Consider the following 20,241-nt stretch of genomic DNA (forward strand, 5'->3'; position numbering starts at 1 on the left):
GGTGAGCTTTCTTTCCACATACACACAAGACAAGTTTGTTGTGGATTGAAAGCTTGAGGTTTTGCAAGGAACTGAAAAGGTAGGTAGAATTTGGTATTTGTTGTAGTAGCAGAAAAATTCAAGTTCCAGCAGTATTCAAACTTTGGGTAAATGTCAGTTTTCTAATCAGCTTTGCTCATCAGTTGGGGTCTGTGTGTATGTCTGTCTTAAATTTGTCATTCATTTACACATGTATGTTAATACTGTTAATACTTAGAAATGTACAGATTAAAAATGGCCATATAAATTGATAAACATGCAAACAATATAGTTGATTTGGGAATTTCAGCAGTAAATGTTTTCTGATTTCTTGCACTTAGCTATCTTCAGAAAATGTTTTGTTATGTTTTTCTGTTGAAAAATGCAAAAAGAAATGTGACGAGTATTTCCCCCCTCTATCTTGTCCACTTATTTTCCTTACTATAACACTTGTCCCATATGGCTGTGCTTCCATGATCTCCTGCTTAGACTTTTTGAGTGGTCAAAGGCAACTCCTTCATTTATCACCAGCAAAACATGGATTGCTTTGATGCTATTTCCCCCCTAAGATGTTAGATGATGAAGCAGAGAGTGCTTCTTTCGGATTCTTCTATCAATCTGATGTATGTGTAGCTCAGGTACTAATTATCCATACGGGGGCATAGCACCCAAATCAGAAGAGAAGTCTTCTTGCACTTTGTTTTCACCTAGCTCTTCCATTATGCTTTTAAAATTGTTTCTTATTTGGCAACAATGTTTTTGAAAAGAGCACCTATTTTGCACTACAGCTCCTCACTACACATGTACAAAAAATAATGTTGAAGTTACCCTCAGATGTTGACAAATATTCAGAAGGAGGAAACTTTGTAGTCGTAGGACAGCTATTGAGACAGTCTGTATGTCCTTTATCCTGGACTGCATGTGATGTACAGAAGGTATGGAATTGATGTTCTGAGTGGCTTACAATTGTCACACCCCATTTTTGTTTTCTTTATTCTATTAGAAAGAAATAATGTGCTGATAAATAGACCTGACCAGTCTAAGTATACAACTATTTATCAACAAAAGTTAACAAAACACAACCCTTCCTTTCTCCTGCCTTCCCCCCTTTGTTCTCTGTCTCCTTTTCTCCCCCTTTCCTTTGGTGTGAGGTCACCTTTCCTCACAACAGTCTACCTTGTCCTACCTTTCTAGTTCCCACTCATCCCACTCATCCCATACACCCCAATTACTCCCCCTCCCCCTCATACTCCCTCTTTCCCGTACCCCCTCTCCTCATAAGGTCTTCCCCTTTTTTCCATCACACCTACACTTTGCAGGTTTACCTCTAGCATGGGCTTTATGGTTGTTATATTTGTTTTCTTCATGGTTAAACAAAACACCAATTATATATCATTGGAGTGATGACAGTTTCATTGGTATGTGAGGATCAATCCATTTATGAACAGAGCTAAATGCACAACAGTCTTTTTTAATTATTATGTAGTTTTAATATTTTGTTACATATTCTGTTTCTGATATTATATTTACTGGCTAATGTCACTTTCTGTTATATATTCTGGTTTTGATATTTTTTCTACAGTTCAATGCTATTTTCAGTTTTAATAAAATAATTTTTAAAAGCATAACACTCTGTATGATGGTCATTGTCTAAGTAATTCATAAAACAGTTGCCCAGCTGTCTATGGCATTCATCAATATTTTGATCTATTCAGGTGACAAAATTTTGGCCCATGGAAAGCCAGAACAAAAGTACTGGATTTATCATTTTGGGATATTCTGGCAGTCTGGAAATGCAAGGTTTGCTCTTTGTATTGTTTTTCACCATGTACACCATGTCACTGCTGGGGAATGCACTGATCAGTACAGTAGTCAGGCTTGATCCTGCCCTCCACACCCCCATGTGCTTTTTCATTGCCAGTTTATCTCTGGTGGATATCTGCTATACCTCTGTTACAGCCCCTAAGATGCTAGTAAATTTCTTCTCAAAAGACAAAGTCATTTCCTTCTCTGGTTGTGCTGCCCAACTGTATTTCCTTCTCTCTCTGGGAACTACGGAGTGCTTTCTTCTGGCTGCCATGGCATATGACCGCTTCTTGGCCATCTGCAATCCACTGCGTTACACATCCATCATGAAGAAGCATCTTTGTGCCTGTTTGGTGGCTGGATCATGGGCCAGTGGGATGGTGCTTTCTCTAGGACAAACCAGCCTGATATTTGTACTTCCTTTTTGTGAGGACAACCGGATCAACTATTTCTTTTGTGACATCCCACCGCTCTTGAGACTGGCGTGTGGAGACATATCCATCAATGAAATCACTGTCTTCATGGCTGGGCTTTTAATTACTTTGGTACCATCTCTGTTAATACTAGGCTCCTATATCCATATAATCACCACCATCCTGAAAATCACATCAGTGAAGGGTAGGCAGAAGGCCTTCTCCACCTGCTCCTCACACCTCATTGTCATAATTTTGTTCTATGGATCTGCCAGTGCTATGTACTTGAGACCCAGGTCTAGCTATGTTCTTGAAAAAGACAAATTTCTTGCACTACTCTATTCCATCATCACTCCAGCCCTTAATCCCATCATCTACAGTTTAAGAAGCAAGGAGATTAATGAAGCCCTGAAGAGAAGGGTGATATCAAGATTTGTTAAGCTTTAAGGCAAGATTTAAGGCAATAAAATAAAGTGAGTTGGGATATTTGTGCTGTAACGTACCTATGTTTGGATCTGAAGAGGACCAGGACAGTGTATTTGAAAAGAGATAAGCTTAACGTGTTAGCGATCTTCTGCTAGCAGAAAAGGTGTTTCTGTATGTTTGTGTGTTTGTATGTGTGATTTTTGCTTATTACTTCTTATGCAATATGGCCCACAAAAGTCCCTGAAATGTTTTCCTGGGGGAACTCTCAGCAACAGTGTGAGGGTTAAGTGGAGGTTTGCAACAGAAGCAGGAATTCAATAAAAATTTCCCTCCTTCTGCCCATGAAAGTGTAATTTTGGATCCAACCCAGTGTTGTTAATGTTATGTGACAGTTTCAGAATGTGATCACAGAAGCAGTAGAAATGCACACAAAAGATGCTGGGTATCTAATTCTAGCTGTGTGAATAAAATGATAAAGTGCTGATTTACATATGAATGCACATAAAAAAGACAGCCCAGCCCACAGACGCCCGTGTAAACCAAAATTCATCCCCCCCACCAAAGAAACTGCATAGACTCATCCAAAAGGACCCATCCAAAACTTTGTGGACCCACCCAAAAGTCATGGATCCACCCAAAAGGAGGAGCACAGAATAGAGATTACAGCCAGAACCAATCACCTTCCACTCATGTAGTGACCAAACTCTCTCCCCAGCACCCATTCAATGCCCCCCTTGCCCACTATAGAGCAGGGGTCACTGGACATGTGAAGAGAGGAGGCTGCTGAGAATTTCCTGCATTGAGCAGGAGTTTGGACTAGATGGCCTTTGGTGTTCCTTCTTCGTTTCTATGTAATATAAACCCTGGCCAAGATGACTCAGAATTTATTAGGTAGACTGCACAGCCTGGCACTCTGTCTTAGAGCTCCCTGCAGTGTAAACCTAGAGCATATGGAAATTTGGTGGTGGGAAAAGGACACAGTGGGCACTGTACAAGTAAGCACTTATCACATACACCCAAGGGGGACAACAAAGTCTACATTGTTGGACTCACCATTTCCATTCTAAAATGAGCTTTTTGCAATCATAACCTAAGTTTTGAGCAGGGATTTCTGCTCAAAGGGGCAAGGATGTACAAACAGGTAAGTAAGAACTGGGAATCTGGCTACTCTCTTCAGGTGTCCCCATCTACTTCCCATGTTCCCCTCGCATGAGGCCAGAAGCCATCCTTGAAAGGCCACTGTCCCCAACTAAGGCCAGTGTTTCTTTGAGGCTGCCCCTTCTGGCATCATGGCTCATGTCAAACAACAGGAAAGATTTCTAGAAAAGTGTGTCTAGGAGATGGAGTGGGCATGGGGCACAACAGCACGGATGCTCTTAATGCCAGCACAGTTATGGCCCACATGCCCTCCTTGCAAGTATTTTGGCCACCTTCCAGACTCTTCTGACACCCTTTAGGGATCTGATTAGCAGTGCCACAGGTACACTGGTGACTGGCCTCATCCCCCCAAGACAGCCCTCAGGATTGGGCTGTTAGTGTATCTTTATCCTGGCCTTCATTCAAGGAGCTCAACATGTTATGAATGGTTCTCCTTTTTATATTTTCTCTGTACAGCAACTCAGCCCTAACGCTAGCTCACCAGGCAAGCTTCATGGCTGAGTGGAAATCGGAAGCTGGGTCTTCCAGATCCTAAGTTTGCAAACACTACATGACACCACATGGATCATACACCTTCTCTCTAAACCTATGCAATACCAGATTGGTGAAGCACAAATCTGCTCATCTGAATATGTTGTTGAAGTCACTGCTTGTACTCTGGATCCTTGCCCATCCTGGCTACTAACATCTTGTAAATGCCGCATGAAGGAGTCCTTGATATCTATCATAAATCAATCACTAACTCAAGGCACTTTTCCATAGCCTCTCAAAGTGGGGGAGGGGGGTCATTCATCCACTACTAAAAAAAAATCTTTAGACAAAAACAATGCAGCCAATTACTGCCCAGTCTCTAATCTACCCTTTCTCAGCAAAGTGGTTGAGAGAGCAGTAGCCTTTGATGGGGTTCAGTTGACCTTGGCTGATTCAGTTAAGAGACTACCAACATCAATTGTGACGAAGGGTTATCCTAGATTCAGCAGTACTGTTAGAGAAGCAAGTAAATTCAACTGCAAATAAGGCTGTCTCACCACTCAGACTAGCCTGGAAGATGGCCCCCTACATTGATGCTGCTGATCTGGCAACCTGGATTCAAGGCACAGTAACAGTGAGACTAAACTACTGTAATGCACTCTACATAGTCCTCTCCTCAAAGTTGACTCAGGGCCAAGCTACACATGACGAATGACACTTGAACGGCAAGTGGATTGAGTGGAGCGCAAGTGAACAGGGAGAAATACACTTGCCGTTCAATTGTCATTCGTCACTTGTAGCTTCGCCCTCAGAGACTCCAGCTGGTGCAGAACTCTTGCAGCTTATTTACTCTCATGAGCTAGCCAGACCATGCCTATTACTCTCATTCTGCAGCCACTCCACTGACTTGCCACTCCACTGACTATGACATTCAAACACATTCATGGCCTCGGCCCCTCATATCTGCATGACCACCTCTCCCTCTATGTTCCACCATGGCAGCTTTGCTCATATGGACAAAGCTTTCTTTAGATACCACTCTGTCGTTGGGCAAAATCAACGGCTGCCTGCACATGTACTTTCTCTGTGGTAGCCCCCACCTTATGGAATAGCCTGCCGGAGGAGGTCAGGAAAGCTCCCACTCTCCTGGCTTTCTGCAAACTAAGCAAAGCTCAATCATTCAGGAGGGTTTTCTATCCATATTAAAGGGTATGTCATAAGAAGTAATGCAGATGAATTGGTAGGGAAAGGGACTATATGCTACTCTGTTGGTTGCTGTCTGCTGATGTAGACATGCTCCTACTAGGGAGTCTCCACGTGGCTAAACACACTATGTAAATTAGTTATGCTTTGTTTCAGAAAGATTTCATCTCCGTACTCAGCTTTATACCTGTTTTTTTTTCAAATTTTCTGCTACCATACCTTTTGTGTCATTTTCATTATTATACTTGGCTCAGACATTGCCCTAGCTGTTGATAATATTGTATTTTCACTTGCTTTGTATAATCAGCCTTGGCTCTCAGTGAGAAAGGTGGATTACCAACCAACCAACCAACCAACCAACCAACCAACCAACCAACCAACCAACCAACCAACCAACCAATCAACCAACCAACCAATCAATCAATCAATCAATCAATCAATCAATCAATCAATCAATCAGAACATGCCACTGCCTTGCTTTCTGGGTTGCCCATGTCACATTTCAGAACAGGGTCTTTAAAGTGATGGTTTCCTCTTTTAATTAGGGAAAATGTTATTATGAATGACAATCACAATTGAGGCTGTTTCCTAAGAAGCATTCAGCCCAGAAGTACCAATATATTCCTATACAACACTGTCAGTGAGCTAATTAAAAATGCCTAACAACTCCATTGGGAGTAAGCAAACTGTCAGTTCAACCTGTAGAAATATCTAAAGGAGTGGTAACAGATATATATCTATTGGGGAAGAAGCATTTATCCTTCATTTGGAACAAGAAAACAGAAAATAAAGATGAATCCTCATGGACATGTATACCAAGAGGCCAAAATTCCTGTTTTTGTTTACTCCCAGCACAGGTATGGCAACACTATTCTTGTTCTGCTTTGCCTCTTCCATTTCTGTATGTGGTGCAAAAAATTAGACAAAGGTTCCCCCCCCCCCATAATACTAGGCCTTGGGTACACTCGATGAAGTTGATGGCAATAGATTGAGGATGGACAAGAGAAAGTACTTTTTTACTCAGTGAGTAATTGAGAGATGGAGTTCAGTGCCAATGGACATAGTGATGGCCACACGCACAACTAGCGTTACAAGGGGATTAGATAGATTGGAGGAGGCGGGGTCCATCTATGGCTACAAGCCACACATTCAGTGGCAATAAAACAGGATGCCAGACTAGATGGACAACCGATCTGATGCAGCAGGGATCATCTTATATTCTTAGGCACTGTAGGTAGGTTGGTTGAAACTAAAGTAATTGAGTTTAAAATAGATATGGGTTGGTTTATTTGAAGAGTATTTTTGACTAATCTATATTTTAAAAATCTACATATACATCTCCAGATGAAAGATATGATTTTCCCTTCCTTCTTTTTAATCCTGATATTAACCATTTGAGAATGTTTAGGCTGAAAGAAACTGGTCCACTTTCATCCAGTAAGGTTCATATCTAAGAATTCAGATCTAGGTCCTTCCCTGATTCTCTAACCGCTAGACATGCTGATTTCATATCAAATTCAACATACATTTATTGAACCCAAAAACTGGGCAGGTGACAAACTGATCTCTTTCAGGCTTTCAATAGTGAAAACTGAGATTAATCATGCTCTGCAATTGCTTTGACATGCTGAAGCTTCTAGAACATGACTGCCAAAATGAACGCGATTAATGCACCTGTTGATCTAGTACTTTCAATAGTAATTTCTAGTCAAAACAATGCTTTCAGAATTTTTCTGAATAGCTGTTTTAAAAAACTCTACTTCACATTATAAACTAGAAGCCTCTTCTTTAGGCTCCATTGGCTGACATAAATCATAAAAAGCTTTTAAAATAAAAATGATATTTGAATCCCTGTGAGGGAACAGAAGTTGCAGGGTTTCTGGCACCAATCAACCCATTCTCGTAATAAAAGAGCTATGGGTTGATAAGCACTCCTTGTCTCACCCCTGAAGCTTGTATCAGTTCAAGACATACCTCTTCTCTCTATTGTGCCATAATTTTAAAAAGTTAACTTTCCAGTCACCACTGGTATGTAGAAATATCTAAAAGGAACTGTGTATTGGATTTATTACTTTATTACTTTACTTAATTACTTTTTTTAGTCATAGAGAGTTGGAAGTTCATTCCAGTTATGTTTCTGTCCTCCTCACAGTTGTATACCCAGAAGTATGTTGGGAGTTTCCCAATTCTCACTTTCCATGTGCCATTTGAACTTTTTATATATTTCTTTAACTGATGATTGTCAGTGTTATAATTTCATAATTAAAGATGTTGTCCAAGGTCCCTTTGAGCACCAGGCAGTGCAGTGGTGTCACAGTTCAAGCAAGGCAAGGCAACCCAATACAGCAAGGTCGGAATTCAGCCTTTAGGTTATACATGGAGTCAGAGTGTTGTTGTTACTACTGCAGGTGCGAGGCGAGTTCAGAAGTTGAAGTCCAGGAACAGTCCAATGTGTCACAGGAGCAAGTTAGAGACAGAGTTAGAGATAGGCAAAGGAGTCAACAATAGTTTGAGTCCTTGCTTCCACAGTCAGCCTCTCTTCCTCTCCATCCTTTATAGCTGAAACACTTGTTTCGCAGCTGGGTTGCATCTGGCCCATGTGTACATGTTCCCCCTTACTGATTAGATCCAGGTGACTCTGGGCTGCTAAATGCATTCTTTCCAATATTTCATGCCAGACCCTCCTCCACCTGCACTCCAGCAGCTGTGGAGCTGCAGGAGGAGAGGTGGGTGGTGAAGCACTGTTTGATCCAGAATCATGGGCCTGGACAGCTGCCTTTGGACAGTATCTCCTTATTTGGCAGAACAGCAGTAACTTCTGATGGCAGCTGTTTGTAGCTGACTGTGGTCTGGGACCTACTTCAGCAGTTCTTTCCTCTTCCACCAAGCCCTCTGTTTCGTCAGAGCTGACTGTGCTTGGCTCATCCACAACAGATATATTATCACTAGAGATGGACACGAACTGAAATGCAAACCAAAGTTCATCACAAACCAGGCCAGTTCATGATTCATGAACCAGCGGTTCATCAGAGTCCATTTCTGATGAACTACCACGAACTTTAGGCCAGTTCGTTTGGTTCATTTTTCGGTTCGTCACTGCAGACAGCCTGGTGCTGATTAATCAGTTTCCTAGGCAACGGGAGGATGGGCTTCCTGCACCTTCTGCTGTCTTGGAAGGGACGCTTTCATGGACCAAATGAACTCGTTCGTGAACCAGAGCAATTTGTGAAAGTTCATGGTTCATGGTTCCTGAAATGCAATGAACCACGAACCGCATGGTTTGGCATTTTCCCGGTTTGTGCCCATCTCTAATGATCACAGATCATTTTATATTTTTTAATGTGGAACTTCATGGACACTAAGAGTGAGCACAAGCATCTAGAGGTCAATCCAAACAATATTTTTGAAGGTGAGAAAAGAGGCGAGATCCCTGTTGATGACTCAAAAGGTCTATACTGGGGATCATGGGACCTCAATGGACAAAAACCATCTGTGATGGGGGACTATAACAAGGAGAAGAGTTGGGTGAGACTGAGCAAAATTGCTTGCTGGATCTAACCACTACTAAACAGAATTACAGCCATCTATGCTCCTTGAAGTTAAAGTGCTTATAGAGGTATAACTTACTTTGATCATTGGTTTGAAGAACCATGAGAGTAGAAATTAGATAGCAATTACTAGTGGTTTTTTTCCTTCCATTACTCTTCACCAGATGCAGGCAAAAATGATAAAGGAGAATCACACTGCATTGTCTGACTTCATTTTCATTGGATACTCTGAATTCAAAGTTCTGCAGGTGTTGCTCTTCGTGGTGTTCCTGTTGATCTATGTGAGCATCGTTACAGGAAATGGACTCATAATTTACATTACAGTGACTGATCCTACCCTTGATACCCCAATGTATTTCTTTTTGAAGAGCTTGTCATTTCTGGAGATCTTCTACACCTCAGTCACCCTCCCCAAAATGCTAGTCAATTTTTTGGCACAAAACAAGAACATCTCATTTGTTGGGTGTGCTACACAGGTTTACTTCATTCTTTTCCTTGGAGGCACAGAGTGCTTCCTACTGGCTGCCATGGCCTATGACCGATACGTGGCCATATGTAACCCTTTGCATTATAAACTCATCATGCGCAAGGAACTCTGTTTAGGACTTGTTACCGGGTCATTGACTGTCAACATACCTGTCCATATAGGACAGATATACCTACTGTTTACCTTGCCCTATTGTGACTCTCATGAAATTAACAATTTTTTCTGTGATATCCCACCTGTGTTGAAACTGGCCTGTGCTGACACCTTTGCAAGTGAGGTTTATATGGTTGCAGCCTCTGCAGTTATCCTAATCCTCCCCTTTTGCCTTATCTTTGTTTCTTATGTAAAGATCATCTCAGCCATTTTGAAAATGTCTTCAATTGAAGGAAGGAAGAAAGTGTTTGCCACTTGCTCTTCACACCTTATCATGGTATCTCTCTTTTATGGTTCAGCAACTATTGTCTATGTAAGTCCCAGGTCAAGAGAGACATTGATTGTGAACAAGTTGCTTTCTTTGTTCTATACAATTTTAATTCCTATGCTTAATCCCATCATCTATAGCCTGAGAAATAGAGAAGTGAAGATTTCCTTGAGAAAATTGTTTAGGAGAAGCATCTGATCCTTCAAAAGGCATGTGTTTGGCCACTGTACCTTATTCCCAATTCCACTATAATCTGTTTCAGCATTTTGAAGGAAGTGGAGATCAAATTAATTTAAAAGGCAATTCATTATTACAGTATGCACAGGCTGGTCTGGGGTTTCTACCCCTCTGTAACAGACATTATTTGCAGGTTCATTTCTTCATCATCTCCTCATGTGTGTTGCTCAGTACATCCCACTGAACTGTCCAGCTTTACATTGCCTTGAAAAACTTAACAACAAAACCTTCCTCATATTCTCAGGTAGGCCATTCCACAATGTAGAGGCAAGCACAGAAAATGTCATTTCTAGCCAAAAGAGCTAATTTAATGGAAAGATGGAGTTAACAACATTTGGCCCGCTGTGTAAACCAACCTCTGCAAAGCATATCAGAGGTCATGGTCCAGGAAATATGTCAGTCTCAGAGTGAAAACACATGAGACAAACTTCAAGTGAAGAGCACTTGATTGATCCCCCAATCTTTCCTGGGGATTGTAGTCTTACCCTGCCCCCCCCTCCAAGCAACTGGAGGAAAACAAAGTTAAGTGGATTTTCTTTGAAAGAACAGCTGTTCGACTGGAGAGATTCTCTTTCAAAGAACTTCTCTTTCAAAGATTATTTTTCAAAAATCCAATTGGCTGGCTTTCCTTCAGGAGCTCAGAGATGGTGTGAGGGGAGATCATGTAACAGGACCCTGCTGGGAGAAGAAGAATGGGAAGGATGGGATTTCTCTCTCACTCACAAAACACCTCGGCTTTTCCCCCTGCCTCTTGTTATATCATTCCCAATCCCCCCTCCCACCCCCATCCTGAATTCCTGGACGATTTTTGAAAGAGAGAGAGAGAGAGAGAGAGAGTATGTGAGAGAGGAAGTCCCTCTAGTTGTGATTCTTCCCAGCTGAGCTGAGATTCACATAGAGTGGCAGGTGTTTTTTTTTTAACTACAATTCCCAGTAGTCCTTGCAGGATCCAAAACTTGCCTGTGCATCTTGTGTGTTTTGACAGTCAGACCATGAACAGTAACTTGAGTTGAACCTGAAAGCTAACCAGAAACCTAGTGGTAGCTTTAGTGGTACCTAATTTCTACATATACTTGTTGGTGGCTTCAGGATAGGCATTTTTATTCAGTGTGGGATGGGCGGAGCTTCAGAGAACTATCATGGACCTCAATCCTTTTTGCTTCCTTATGCGACTCAGACCCAACCCAAATGTCATATGAAAACAAATAATGGAACTTGATTATATGGGTCTTTGGCATTTTGTTACTATAGTCCCCTCCCATTGCATAGCCCCAGGTGTGGAAAAATGGTCTTGAAATGGCCAAACAGAGACATAACTTGACCCATTTGTTTCTCAAACCAACAAAAATCTAGAACTACAATTCAGATTCATAAACTGTTCAGTTTATTGATTATTGAGATACAAAGGTAACAATAGCTTTCCTAATTACCACTTAAGTGTTGTAGCTCTTAGCAACTTATGCAAGTTCATTCTTTGTGCATAAAAGAAAAACACAGGAGAGAAGTTTTAGTTTCCTTTCAAGTCCTCTCTGTTTTTCTCTAACAATAGCTTTAGAACTAAGGGCCAAGCTACACATGACGAATGACACGTGAACAGCAAGTGTATTTCTCCCTGTTCACTTGCCCTCCACTCAATCCACTTGCCGTTCAAGTGTCATTCGTCATGTGTAGCTTGGCCCTAAGTCAATTGTTTGCTTTCCAGTATATCTTTCTGTTTCTCCCTGACTAAAAACTCTACTTCATTCTTTCCCCTAATCTGTCTTATGGGCTTATATTGGAGTCACACATATCAGAGTTTTTCCAAACTTGTCTTCACATAGCTGGATTGTATTTCCCATATTTCTTGGGCCCCTGACAGCCATTCCTGATTTCAAGAAGTTGGGTTGCACCTTTTACCTGATGTCAACTACATGCCTTTCCATTGGGAACTTTTCTATTGTTCCTTGAACTCTCCTTTCCTACTCATTCCATATCTTATTTCAGATAATCCATCAGAAAGCCAATTGAAGTAAAGTTCATTTTTGTTTACTTGGTTTCTGCTGTCTGCTCTGGACTTGTTTTCAGCATCACAATAATGTTTGGCTCAGGCTTCATACTGCAATGTCTTGGCACCATGGAACTTTCTCAACAGACAACATCTCAGCCTCTCAACAGATAGGTTACAAACAGCAGATTTAGTGACAGAATTTAAAATTTAAAGCACCCCTTCCTTATTTTATAGTGTTAAGGAATTGGCAATGTGTGACCTGCTGCCTATCCTTCCCTAATTTGGACAAGGTGTCTTGAGGATTGTTGTAGGGTGAAGTTACAGAGAAAGAACAATGTCATGAGGGAAAGTTAAGTACTCCTCCAAGATACTGTGTTTCATTTGGAAGCTGGCCTCACCCCCTGCTACTATTTTGGATGTTAATGACAAACTCAGAGGTGGAAGTCCAGCTGTTGCTCCCAGATGTCTAGACTAGAGATGTCTTCCTCAATGAGCAGACTCTCTGAAGCTTTCATCCTTCCTTTGGACTGAGTTGCCAAAACTCAATGTTGAGTGCAAAATCATACTATTTTAAATGGGGATACCTTACAGCCTGTCAACCATAAAGCATTGGTTCATATAACTAGCAGCTTCATAAAACCTCAGGTGAGTTGTGATCCATCTAGTAGGACTTCTCACAATGTACAAAGCCATCTGAGAGCGGAGGCCAAATCTGTGAACTCAACCATAGTGAGTCCAAGATTGAATCCCAGTTTGGATCATACTGTTCCTGTCTTTACAACTCACACTGCTAAAGTGCAATCCTAAACTGAGTCACACCCTCCATCCCATTGACTTCAATGGGCTTAAATTTACTTTGGGTGAAGCTCTGCTTAGAATTAATCACTGAACTGCAGCAGCTCTCAAATCTAATAAATGTGCCCATTTGAAAGCCAATACTAAAAGAATACCAGCCAGCTTGGCTACATTTCAATACAGACTGGGAAGAAGAGGCTCCCCTGTAATGCTGCAGGGATGAAAACTGAAGAAAACTTGGAGTTTCTCCTTGTGCTCATGAAGCAACAGACATGCATGTGTGAGGAGGAGCCCTTCCAATTCAAGCACCATAACTTAAGAAAGTATGGTAGAGGAGAAATAGCTGGGACCAAAGCTGGGAACTGGGTTGAAATTAATGTGAAGGCAATGTAAATGTTTTAAGCATGTATGGCATGGTCATAGCAATGGATGAGAAAAGTGATTTATCAACATCCCCCAAATGTCATTTAATTATTGTACTGCAAGTGGCATATCACTTTAACCTTTGCTGCTGTGGTCTTAAACTGTTTAAATTTTATGTACCTTGCTTTAGATCTTGTGACTGGGGAAGAGAAGTAGGATTCTTGTATGTTCTTACCACAGGAGTTTTATAAAGATACAAATAACAGATTTCGCCAGATTTAATGTTCTTCCTTCAGCCATTTTATCTGGCAGATTTCATGGGATTCCTTATTATAGCAGGTGTTTTCCTTGTTTGATGGACTGTGTTGAAACTGTTTCCCATGTTCTTCTACAGTGCCCTTTTTATCTGGTGCCACGCCGGGATCTTCTACATCCTATATTAGCCCAACTTTCAGAGTTTTCTGATGATTTTAAAGTTCAGTTCCTGCTTGACAACCCAGGTGGGGAAATAACTGAAATAGTAGCCAAGTTTCTCTACAGTGCCATGGCTATATGCCATGACAAGGAATATTCTGTTCTGGTTTTGCTGCACTGTTGCCCTGCTCCTATCTGTATTTTAATCTCATTTTGTATGGAGTCTCTGTATTTAAAAAAATTATATTTTATATATGCCAATAAAGGCTTGCTTGACTGACTGAAATAACAGATTTCCCATTCTCCACTGCTAATTTTAATGGGGCATAGCAAAGAAGGTTGTGTGATGTATTTGACTGTTAGGAGTTGACAAAATAGAAAATGTGCCCATTTGGATTTTAGCGGTTACATTGGTTGTATATTTCTAATGATATTTTAATTGTATACACTGTGTTGTAAGCTGCCCTAAGCCTGCTTGTGGGAAGGGCGGAGTATAAGCCAAATAAAATAAATAAATAAAATAAATTTAGAACATCTACAAACGGCATACTATAAAATATATTTTGAAAAACTGTGAAAATGCTTTGAAAAACTTTATTATTATGTATTGTTTTCAAATGTAATAAATAAACAAAACTACTGTTTATATGACCCAATAGCTCATATAAACACATGCTTATTAAAATTGGCTACAAACCTGAATTGCATGAATATCAAGATTGGGTTTTCAGTGAGAGGGCCATGCGCACGCGCTAGCGTTTGGACGCCTTGTCTCCACTCTCCCGAGGACATCCAAGTTAACAGCTTTAAAAGAATGTAAACTGCTGATTGAAACTGCTGAAACTGATTTATGAGACGTCTGGCACAACAAGAAGAAGCTTGGTGAAAAGAATAGGTGAGAGGATAACAGAACTTGTTTAGTTTTAAAAAGGAAGGGAGGACGAGCCGAGACAGATAACATGGCGGCTACTGTGAAAGGCTTATCAGAACAACTGGCACAATTTCAAGCACTAATGCTTGACTCCCAGACCAAAATACAAACTTCTTTAACTGAGCTAACAGCAGAAATGAGAAATTTGGGCTCAGAGGTTAAATTGGTGGCAGGCATTGCATCGGAAGCCAAGGCTCTTGCGCAACAGAACAAAGTGGAGATTGATTCATTGAAAAAACAATACGTAGACTTATCCGACCGTAATAGGAGGGGGAACATTATTTTCTTTGGTATTTCTGAAGAAGTTAAAGCATGTGATTTAGAGCGGACCTTGGTGGGATGGTTATCACAACAGGAGCTGGAAATAGAAGAAGAAGATATTGAACGTGCCCACAGACTCCAAACAAGAAGAATGGGGGGGGGGGAACCGCGCCCAGTGATAATGAAGCTTGTGAGGGAGAAGTTACAGCAGAGGATATTCAAAACACTCAAGAAAAATAAAGAGCTGACATTTAAAGGCAGAAGGGTTTATGTGAAGGAAGATTTTTGCAAAGAAACGCTTTATCAAAGGACTCAAATGAAACCTTTTGCACAGAAACTTAACCAAAGCAACATTAAATTCAGCTGGGCGTACCCAGCATCCCTGGTTATCTACCAAGAGGGGAGGAGGCTTTGTGCGAGGAACCCTGAAGAGGCACGGGACCTATTAGAAACTTTGGGAGTAAATGTGAGGAATACTGAGTCAATCCCGATGGATGAAACGCATCAACCTCGGCCACAGCAACCGGACTCTGAGGAAGGTCCATCTAACCGTCAGGACAAGAGGCCAAGACTGTCTCGAGACTGAGACATATTAAGGGAAGTATACAAACAAAATTAAAATAGTATTAAAATGGTTATTAATATAACTCGGGGAGTGGAGGGTGCGCTTACCCCAGATGTGTAGAGAAGGGATGAGTACTCATCCCCAGCTCATGGCTCTACACAAGGGAAGGGGAGGGGGAGGGAGGGGGAAGGGAAGGGAAGTTGGGTATACAAAGGGGAATATCAAACTAAATATCGGGCCAGGGGAACAAAGGGAAGGTAAATCTGAGTTTGAAAATGGATAAAACGCTACAGGTGCTGACACTGAACGTCAATGGTCTGGGTTCGGATTTAAAAAGGTATAAACTTCTTAGATTTCTTAAACAACAGAATATAGATATAGCATGGCTCCAGGAAACACATAAATCAAAGAAAGATAAAAGACCTTTATTCAGAGACCCTAATTGGGGGATCTTGGCAGAGGCACGTGGATCATCAAAATCAAGAGGTGTGGCAATTCTGGCTCACAAGAGGAATGATATAAGAGTAATAGAAGTGATAAGAGATGCTGAAGGGAGGTTCATAATGGTTAAATGCCTGGTTGAAAATAGATTAACAACATTGATAAACATATATGCTCCAAATATGGGACAGAAAACCTTTTTATTAAAGGTATTAAAAAAAGCGCGTAGCTTCTCTGAAGGAGAGGTAATTTTGGCAGGAGATTTAAATAAGGATTTTAATAAAGATAACATAATTAATTGGAAACAATGGGATCTGACTGAAGTACACAAAGTTCTTAACCTAGTGCCCAAACCCACATATTTTTCAAGTAGACATAAAACCACCTCATGTTTAGACTATGTACTTATAAATAGAATGAGTACCTGGGAGGTAAAAAGAGTAACCACCCATCCAACATGGATTTCAGACCACGCCCCGGTAAGTGTAGAAATAATACTAATGCATAAACAAGTTAGAAGACCATGGAGATACAACAACATGATTATGGCTAGGGAGGAGGACAAGCGATATATTACGGATCAAATAAAGCTATACTTCAAAGAGAACAGAGGAACAGTGGAGACAAATACACTATGGGATGCGGCTAAGGCGGTAATTAGAGGGCAATGTATTATGAAAGAAAAGGAGATAAGGAAAAAATGGCATGCCGATAGGGAAGGGAAACTACAGGAATTAAGTAAGTTGCAAGAGGACCAAATAAAGAAATTTTGCCCCAATAGACATAAATTAATTAGGGAACTGCGGAAAAAACTGGATGTTCTTGACTCCATGGCATTATGGAAAAAGCAGGTTATGGTAAAAAACGAATACCAGAGAAATACACTTAATTCAGCCAAGAGATTAGCAAATTACCTGAGAAGGGAAAAGGAGAGACAAAGGGTGAGGAGTATTAAGATAAATAAAAAGGTGACACAGAATCCAGAGGAGATAAAAGGAGCATTTGAGAAATTTTATAAAAGTTTATATGAGGAAAAAGAGGTGAAGGAATTTGAGGAAGAGATAGGGACAGTGTTAACGGAAACTGAACGAAGGAGGCTTGAGGAGGATGTAAAGTGTCAAGAGATTGAGCAGGCGATAGGTAGCTTAAAGACAGGTAGATCTCCAGGGTTAGATGGTTTTTCAGCTGAATTTTATAGGGAAATGAAAGAGGTATTGATCCCTGAATTACAAGAAGTATTTAATAATATACTAAAAGGAGGAAAGGCCCCGGATACCTGGAGGAAAGCAGAAATAACGGTGATTTTGAAACCTAAGAGAGACCCCCAAGAAGTGGGTTCATATAGACCGATTAGCCTGCTGAATCAGGATTATAAACTCTTTGCCAAAATATTGGCAAATAGACTTAAGAATATTATTCGGAAAGTGATAAAAGAGGATCAATACGGTTTTATGGAGGGTAGAAACATTGCACACCCAATAAGAAATTTAATCAATGTCTTGTGTCATAGTAAATTTAGGAAACTGGCTTTATTAAAATTAGATGTTTATAAAGCTTTTGATACACTGTCATATCAATTTTTATGGACAGTTATGGCCAAATATGGAATTAGTCAATCAATTATACAAGTATTCCAGGAAATATATAGAGAAGGCACAGCGGTAGTTAGGCTCAATGGGGAACATACCTCACAATTCTCAATTCAGAGAGGAGTTAGGCAAGGATGTCCGCTTTCCCCGTTCCTCTTCATAATGGCTATAGAACAACTAGCTCAACGCATTAGGAACTCTGGGAGGATAGAGGGATGTCAAATAGGCAAGGAAGAAATTAAATTAAACTTATTTGCAGATGACCTGATCATAGTTATATCTAATCCGAAAGAAGGAGTCAAAGAGACAAAAATTATATTAGAAGACTTTGAGTTAAACTCAGGATTAAAAGTTAATATGGCAAAATCAGAGATAATGTATATTAATGTGAGGATGGAAGAAAGGAAAGCGATACATAAATGGACAGGAATAGGTTTAGGGGTCAAGAAATTCAGATATTTAGGGATAGATATAGTTAAAAATGTTAATAAGATGGTAGAGAGGAATTATAATCGGACGTGGAACACAATATTGAAAGAAATGAGGAGGTGGGGCAAGAAGACATTAAGCATAACAGCTAGGATTAATATAGTGAAAATGTTCTGGACCCCAAAGTTATTATATTTGTTTCAAACGATACCTTTAGAAATCAATAGACAAAAAATTAACAGTTGGAATGCGAGAATAAAAGAATGGGTCTTTGGCAGTAAAAAAAGTAGGGTTTCTAGATATTTCATATATGCTCATAGATCTGACATGGGATGGGGTGTCCCAGAACTGGGAAATTATTATGAAGCATTTCAAATAAAAACATTAATGGAAATAGGGGAGAGAAGTGAACAAAAATGGGTTAGAATCGAGAATGAGGCAAATAAAGGGGTTGGAAGATTTGGAGTATTTACAGGAGGAAAGTTTAAATACAGTATGTTAGAACCGGGACCGAGAAAAACAGCATTAATGATTTGGAGGAAATGGCAACCGAAATGGTTAAAGGGAGTATCTAAACAAGTATTATTAGAGGCATTGGATGAGGAGGAGGAAGATGAGAAGTGGTGGAGATTACTTAAACAGAAAGGGTACACTAGATTGCAAGATATACTATGTGGGCAGTCACTTAAACCACTACAAACATTACATGATGAAATAGGAAGGCAATATTGGTTGAAGCTAATAGGTTTACATAATAGACTTAAAAAGATAATCGAAAATAGGACTCTGACGGCGGGGGAACCAATGGAGGAGTTATTAAAGGTGATGATAAACACAAAAAGAGGATTAGCAGGCAAGATATATAGAAGGATGATGTCTGATAAAGATCGGACAAGAACCCTCCTTCAGGGGAAGTGGAGCGTAGAAATTAGTCTAGCGGATAGAAGGGTTGACAGAATTATAAAAGGTATACAGGAGATAAAAGTGCATAAATTCAGAGAGCTGGAATTGAAATTCTACACGAAGTGGTATAGAACCCCGGCTATATTAGCTAATATGTTCTCAAGACTAAGTTCAAACTGTTGGCACTGCAGAAACGGGAAAGGATGGTACTCCCATATGTGGTGGGAGTGTGCAGAAGTTAAAGCTTTTTGGGAGAAGGTAACAGAGCAACTTTATAAGTTCTTCGCAATAAGACCAAAGATAGACCCAGAATTGATGTTAGGTAGTACTTTAGGTCATAAAGATATCAGAAAAGAAGGACAGGACTTATTTAAAGCAATGGTGCTAGCCGGTAAAGCAGTAATAGCATTTGGTTGGAAAGACAAAACTAAGTGGACGGAACTAAACTGGCAGGATTATTTATTTGAATACATTCAATCAGACATTATAGCCATAATTAATCAGGATGAGTCATGGGAATTAAGAATAGGAAAGATTAAGGAAAAATGGCATTTATATTTAAAATGGGTCATGGAGGGTCAACAACGGGACGTTCGGTGGAAGCTCCTAAGCTTGTGCCCCTGGCTAGAAAGGATGAGTAGCTAAAGGGAGGGCGGGAGGGATAAGGGTATGGGAATAAAAAAAAAAAAGAAAAAGGAAAAGAAAAGGAAAAAAATAATAAAAAAAGAAAAAAACCTAACAAAAGGAGATGCTAGAATATCCACCTCTTTTTTTCGTTGTATTTTGCACTGAACATACAGCCTAGTGAAGATTTCTAGAGGACTCAAAAGCTTACTCACAATTTTGTGATATTTGGTTTGTGTTAATAAAAGTGACTATCATTTCATTGTATGGGACTTGAACAAAAAGAGAAAATGATATCAGGTGAAGTTCTTCACTGTTAGGAAATGGCTGAATATTTTAAGTGACTTCTGTTTTAGAAGAACTGCTTCATTTAGATCTGTAATTCAAAATTGTTTTTTTTTAATTACTTTATAGCAAACATGGGTAAAGGGATCCTCCATCCAGAGTGAAAAAAATTCAGTGCCAATGACTGGCATGCTACTCAGCAAGATGGAAAGAGCATGCTTTTATCTGGCTGGCTGGCTGCAAGGAAAGAGAAAACCTGAGGAGGAAGAGGAGAATTCACCCAACTTTGTGACATGTTGCATGTAGTATTTCACTTATAGTGTATGGCCTATGGGCTGTTAAATTTGAATAAACTGAAACTAAACTGCAAAAAAAAAAAAAAAAAGATTGGGTTTTCAGTGTGGGTTTTCAGATTTGAAATAATGAATGGAGAAAAACAGAATACATACTATAGTACAAAACGGGA

General features: G+C 40.1%; 2 protein-coding genes across 2 annotated transcripts; both read left to right on the plus strand.

The window, feature by feature from the left end:
* The first annotated feature begins 1,751 nt into the window (after positions 1–1,751).
* Positions 1,752–2,684, plus strand: LOC129340091 (olfactory receptor 5V1-like). Its single transcript, XM_054994666.1, has one exon. The coding sequence runs from the start codon at positions 1,752–1,754 to the stop codon at positions 2,682–2,684; it is 933 nt and encodes a 310-aa protein (XP_054850641.1).
* Positions 2,685–7,763: 5,079 nt separating this feature from the next.
* Positions 7,764–10,149, plus strand: LOC129340277 (olfactory receptor 10AG1-like). The gene is made up of 2 exons (XM_054994982.1): positions 7,764–7,775; positions 9,214–10,149. Exons 1-2 carry the CDS (start codon positions 7,764–7,766, stop codon positions 10,147–10,149), a joined length of 948 nt encoding a protein of 315 aa, XP_054850957.1.
* The last annotated feature ends 10,092 nt before the right edge of the window (positions 10,150–20,241 follow it).

The sequence above is a fragment of the Eublepharis macularius genome, chromosome 12 (assembly GCF_028583425.1).
Source record: "Eublepharis macularius isolate TG4126 chromosome 12, MPM_Emac_v1.0, whole genome shotgun sequence".
Classification (NCBI taxonomy): Eukaryota; Metazoa; Chordata; class Lepidosauria; order Squamata; family Eublepharidae; genus Eublepharis; species Eublepharis macularius.

Coding starts and splice junctions, on each gene's coding strand:
- LOC129340091 (XM_054994666.1), top strand. CDS start 1,752: ATGGAAAGCCAGAACAAAAGTACTGGATTTATCATTTTGGGATATTCT.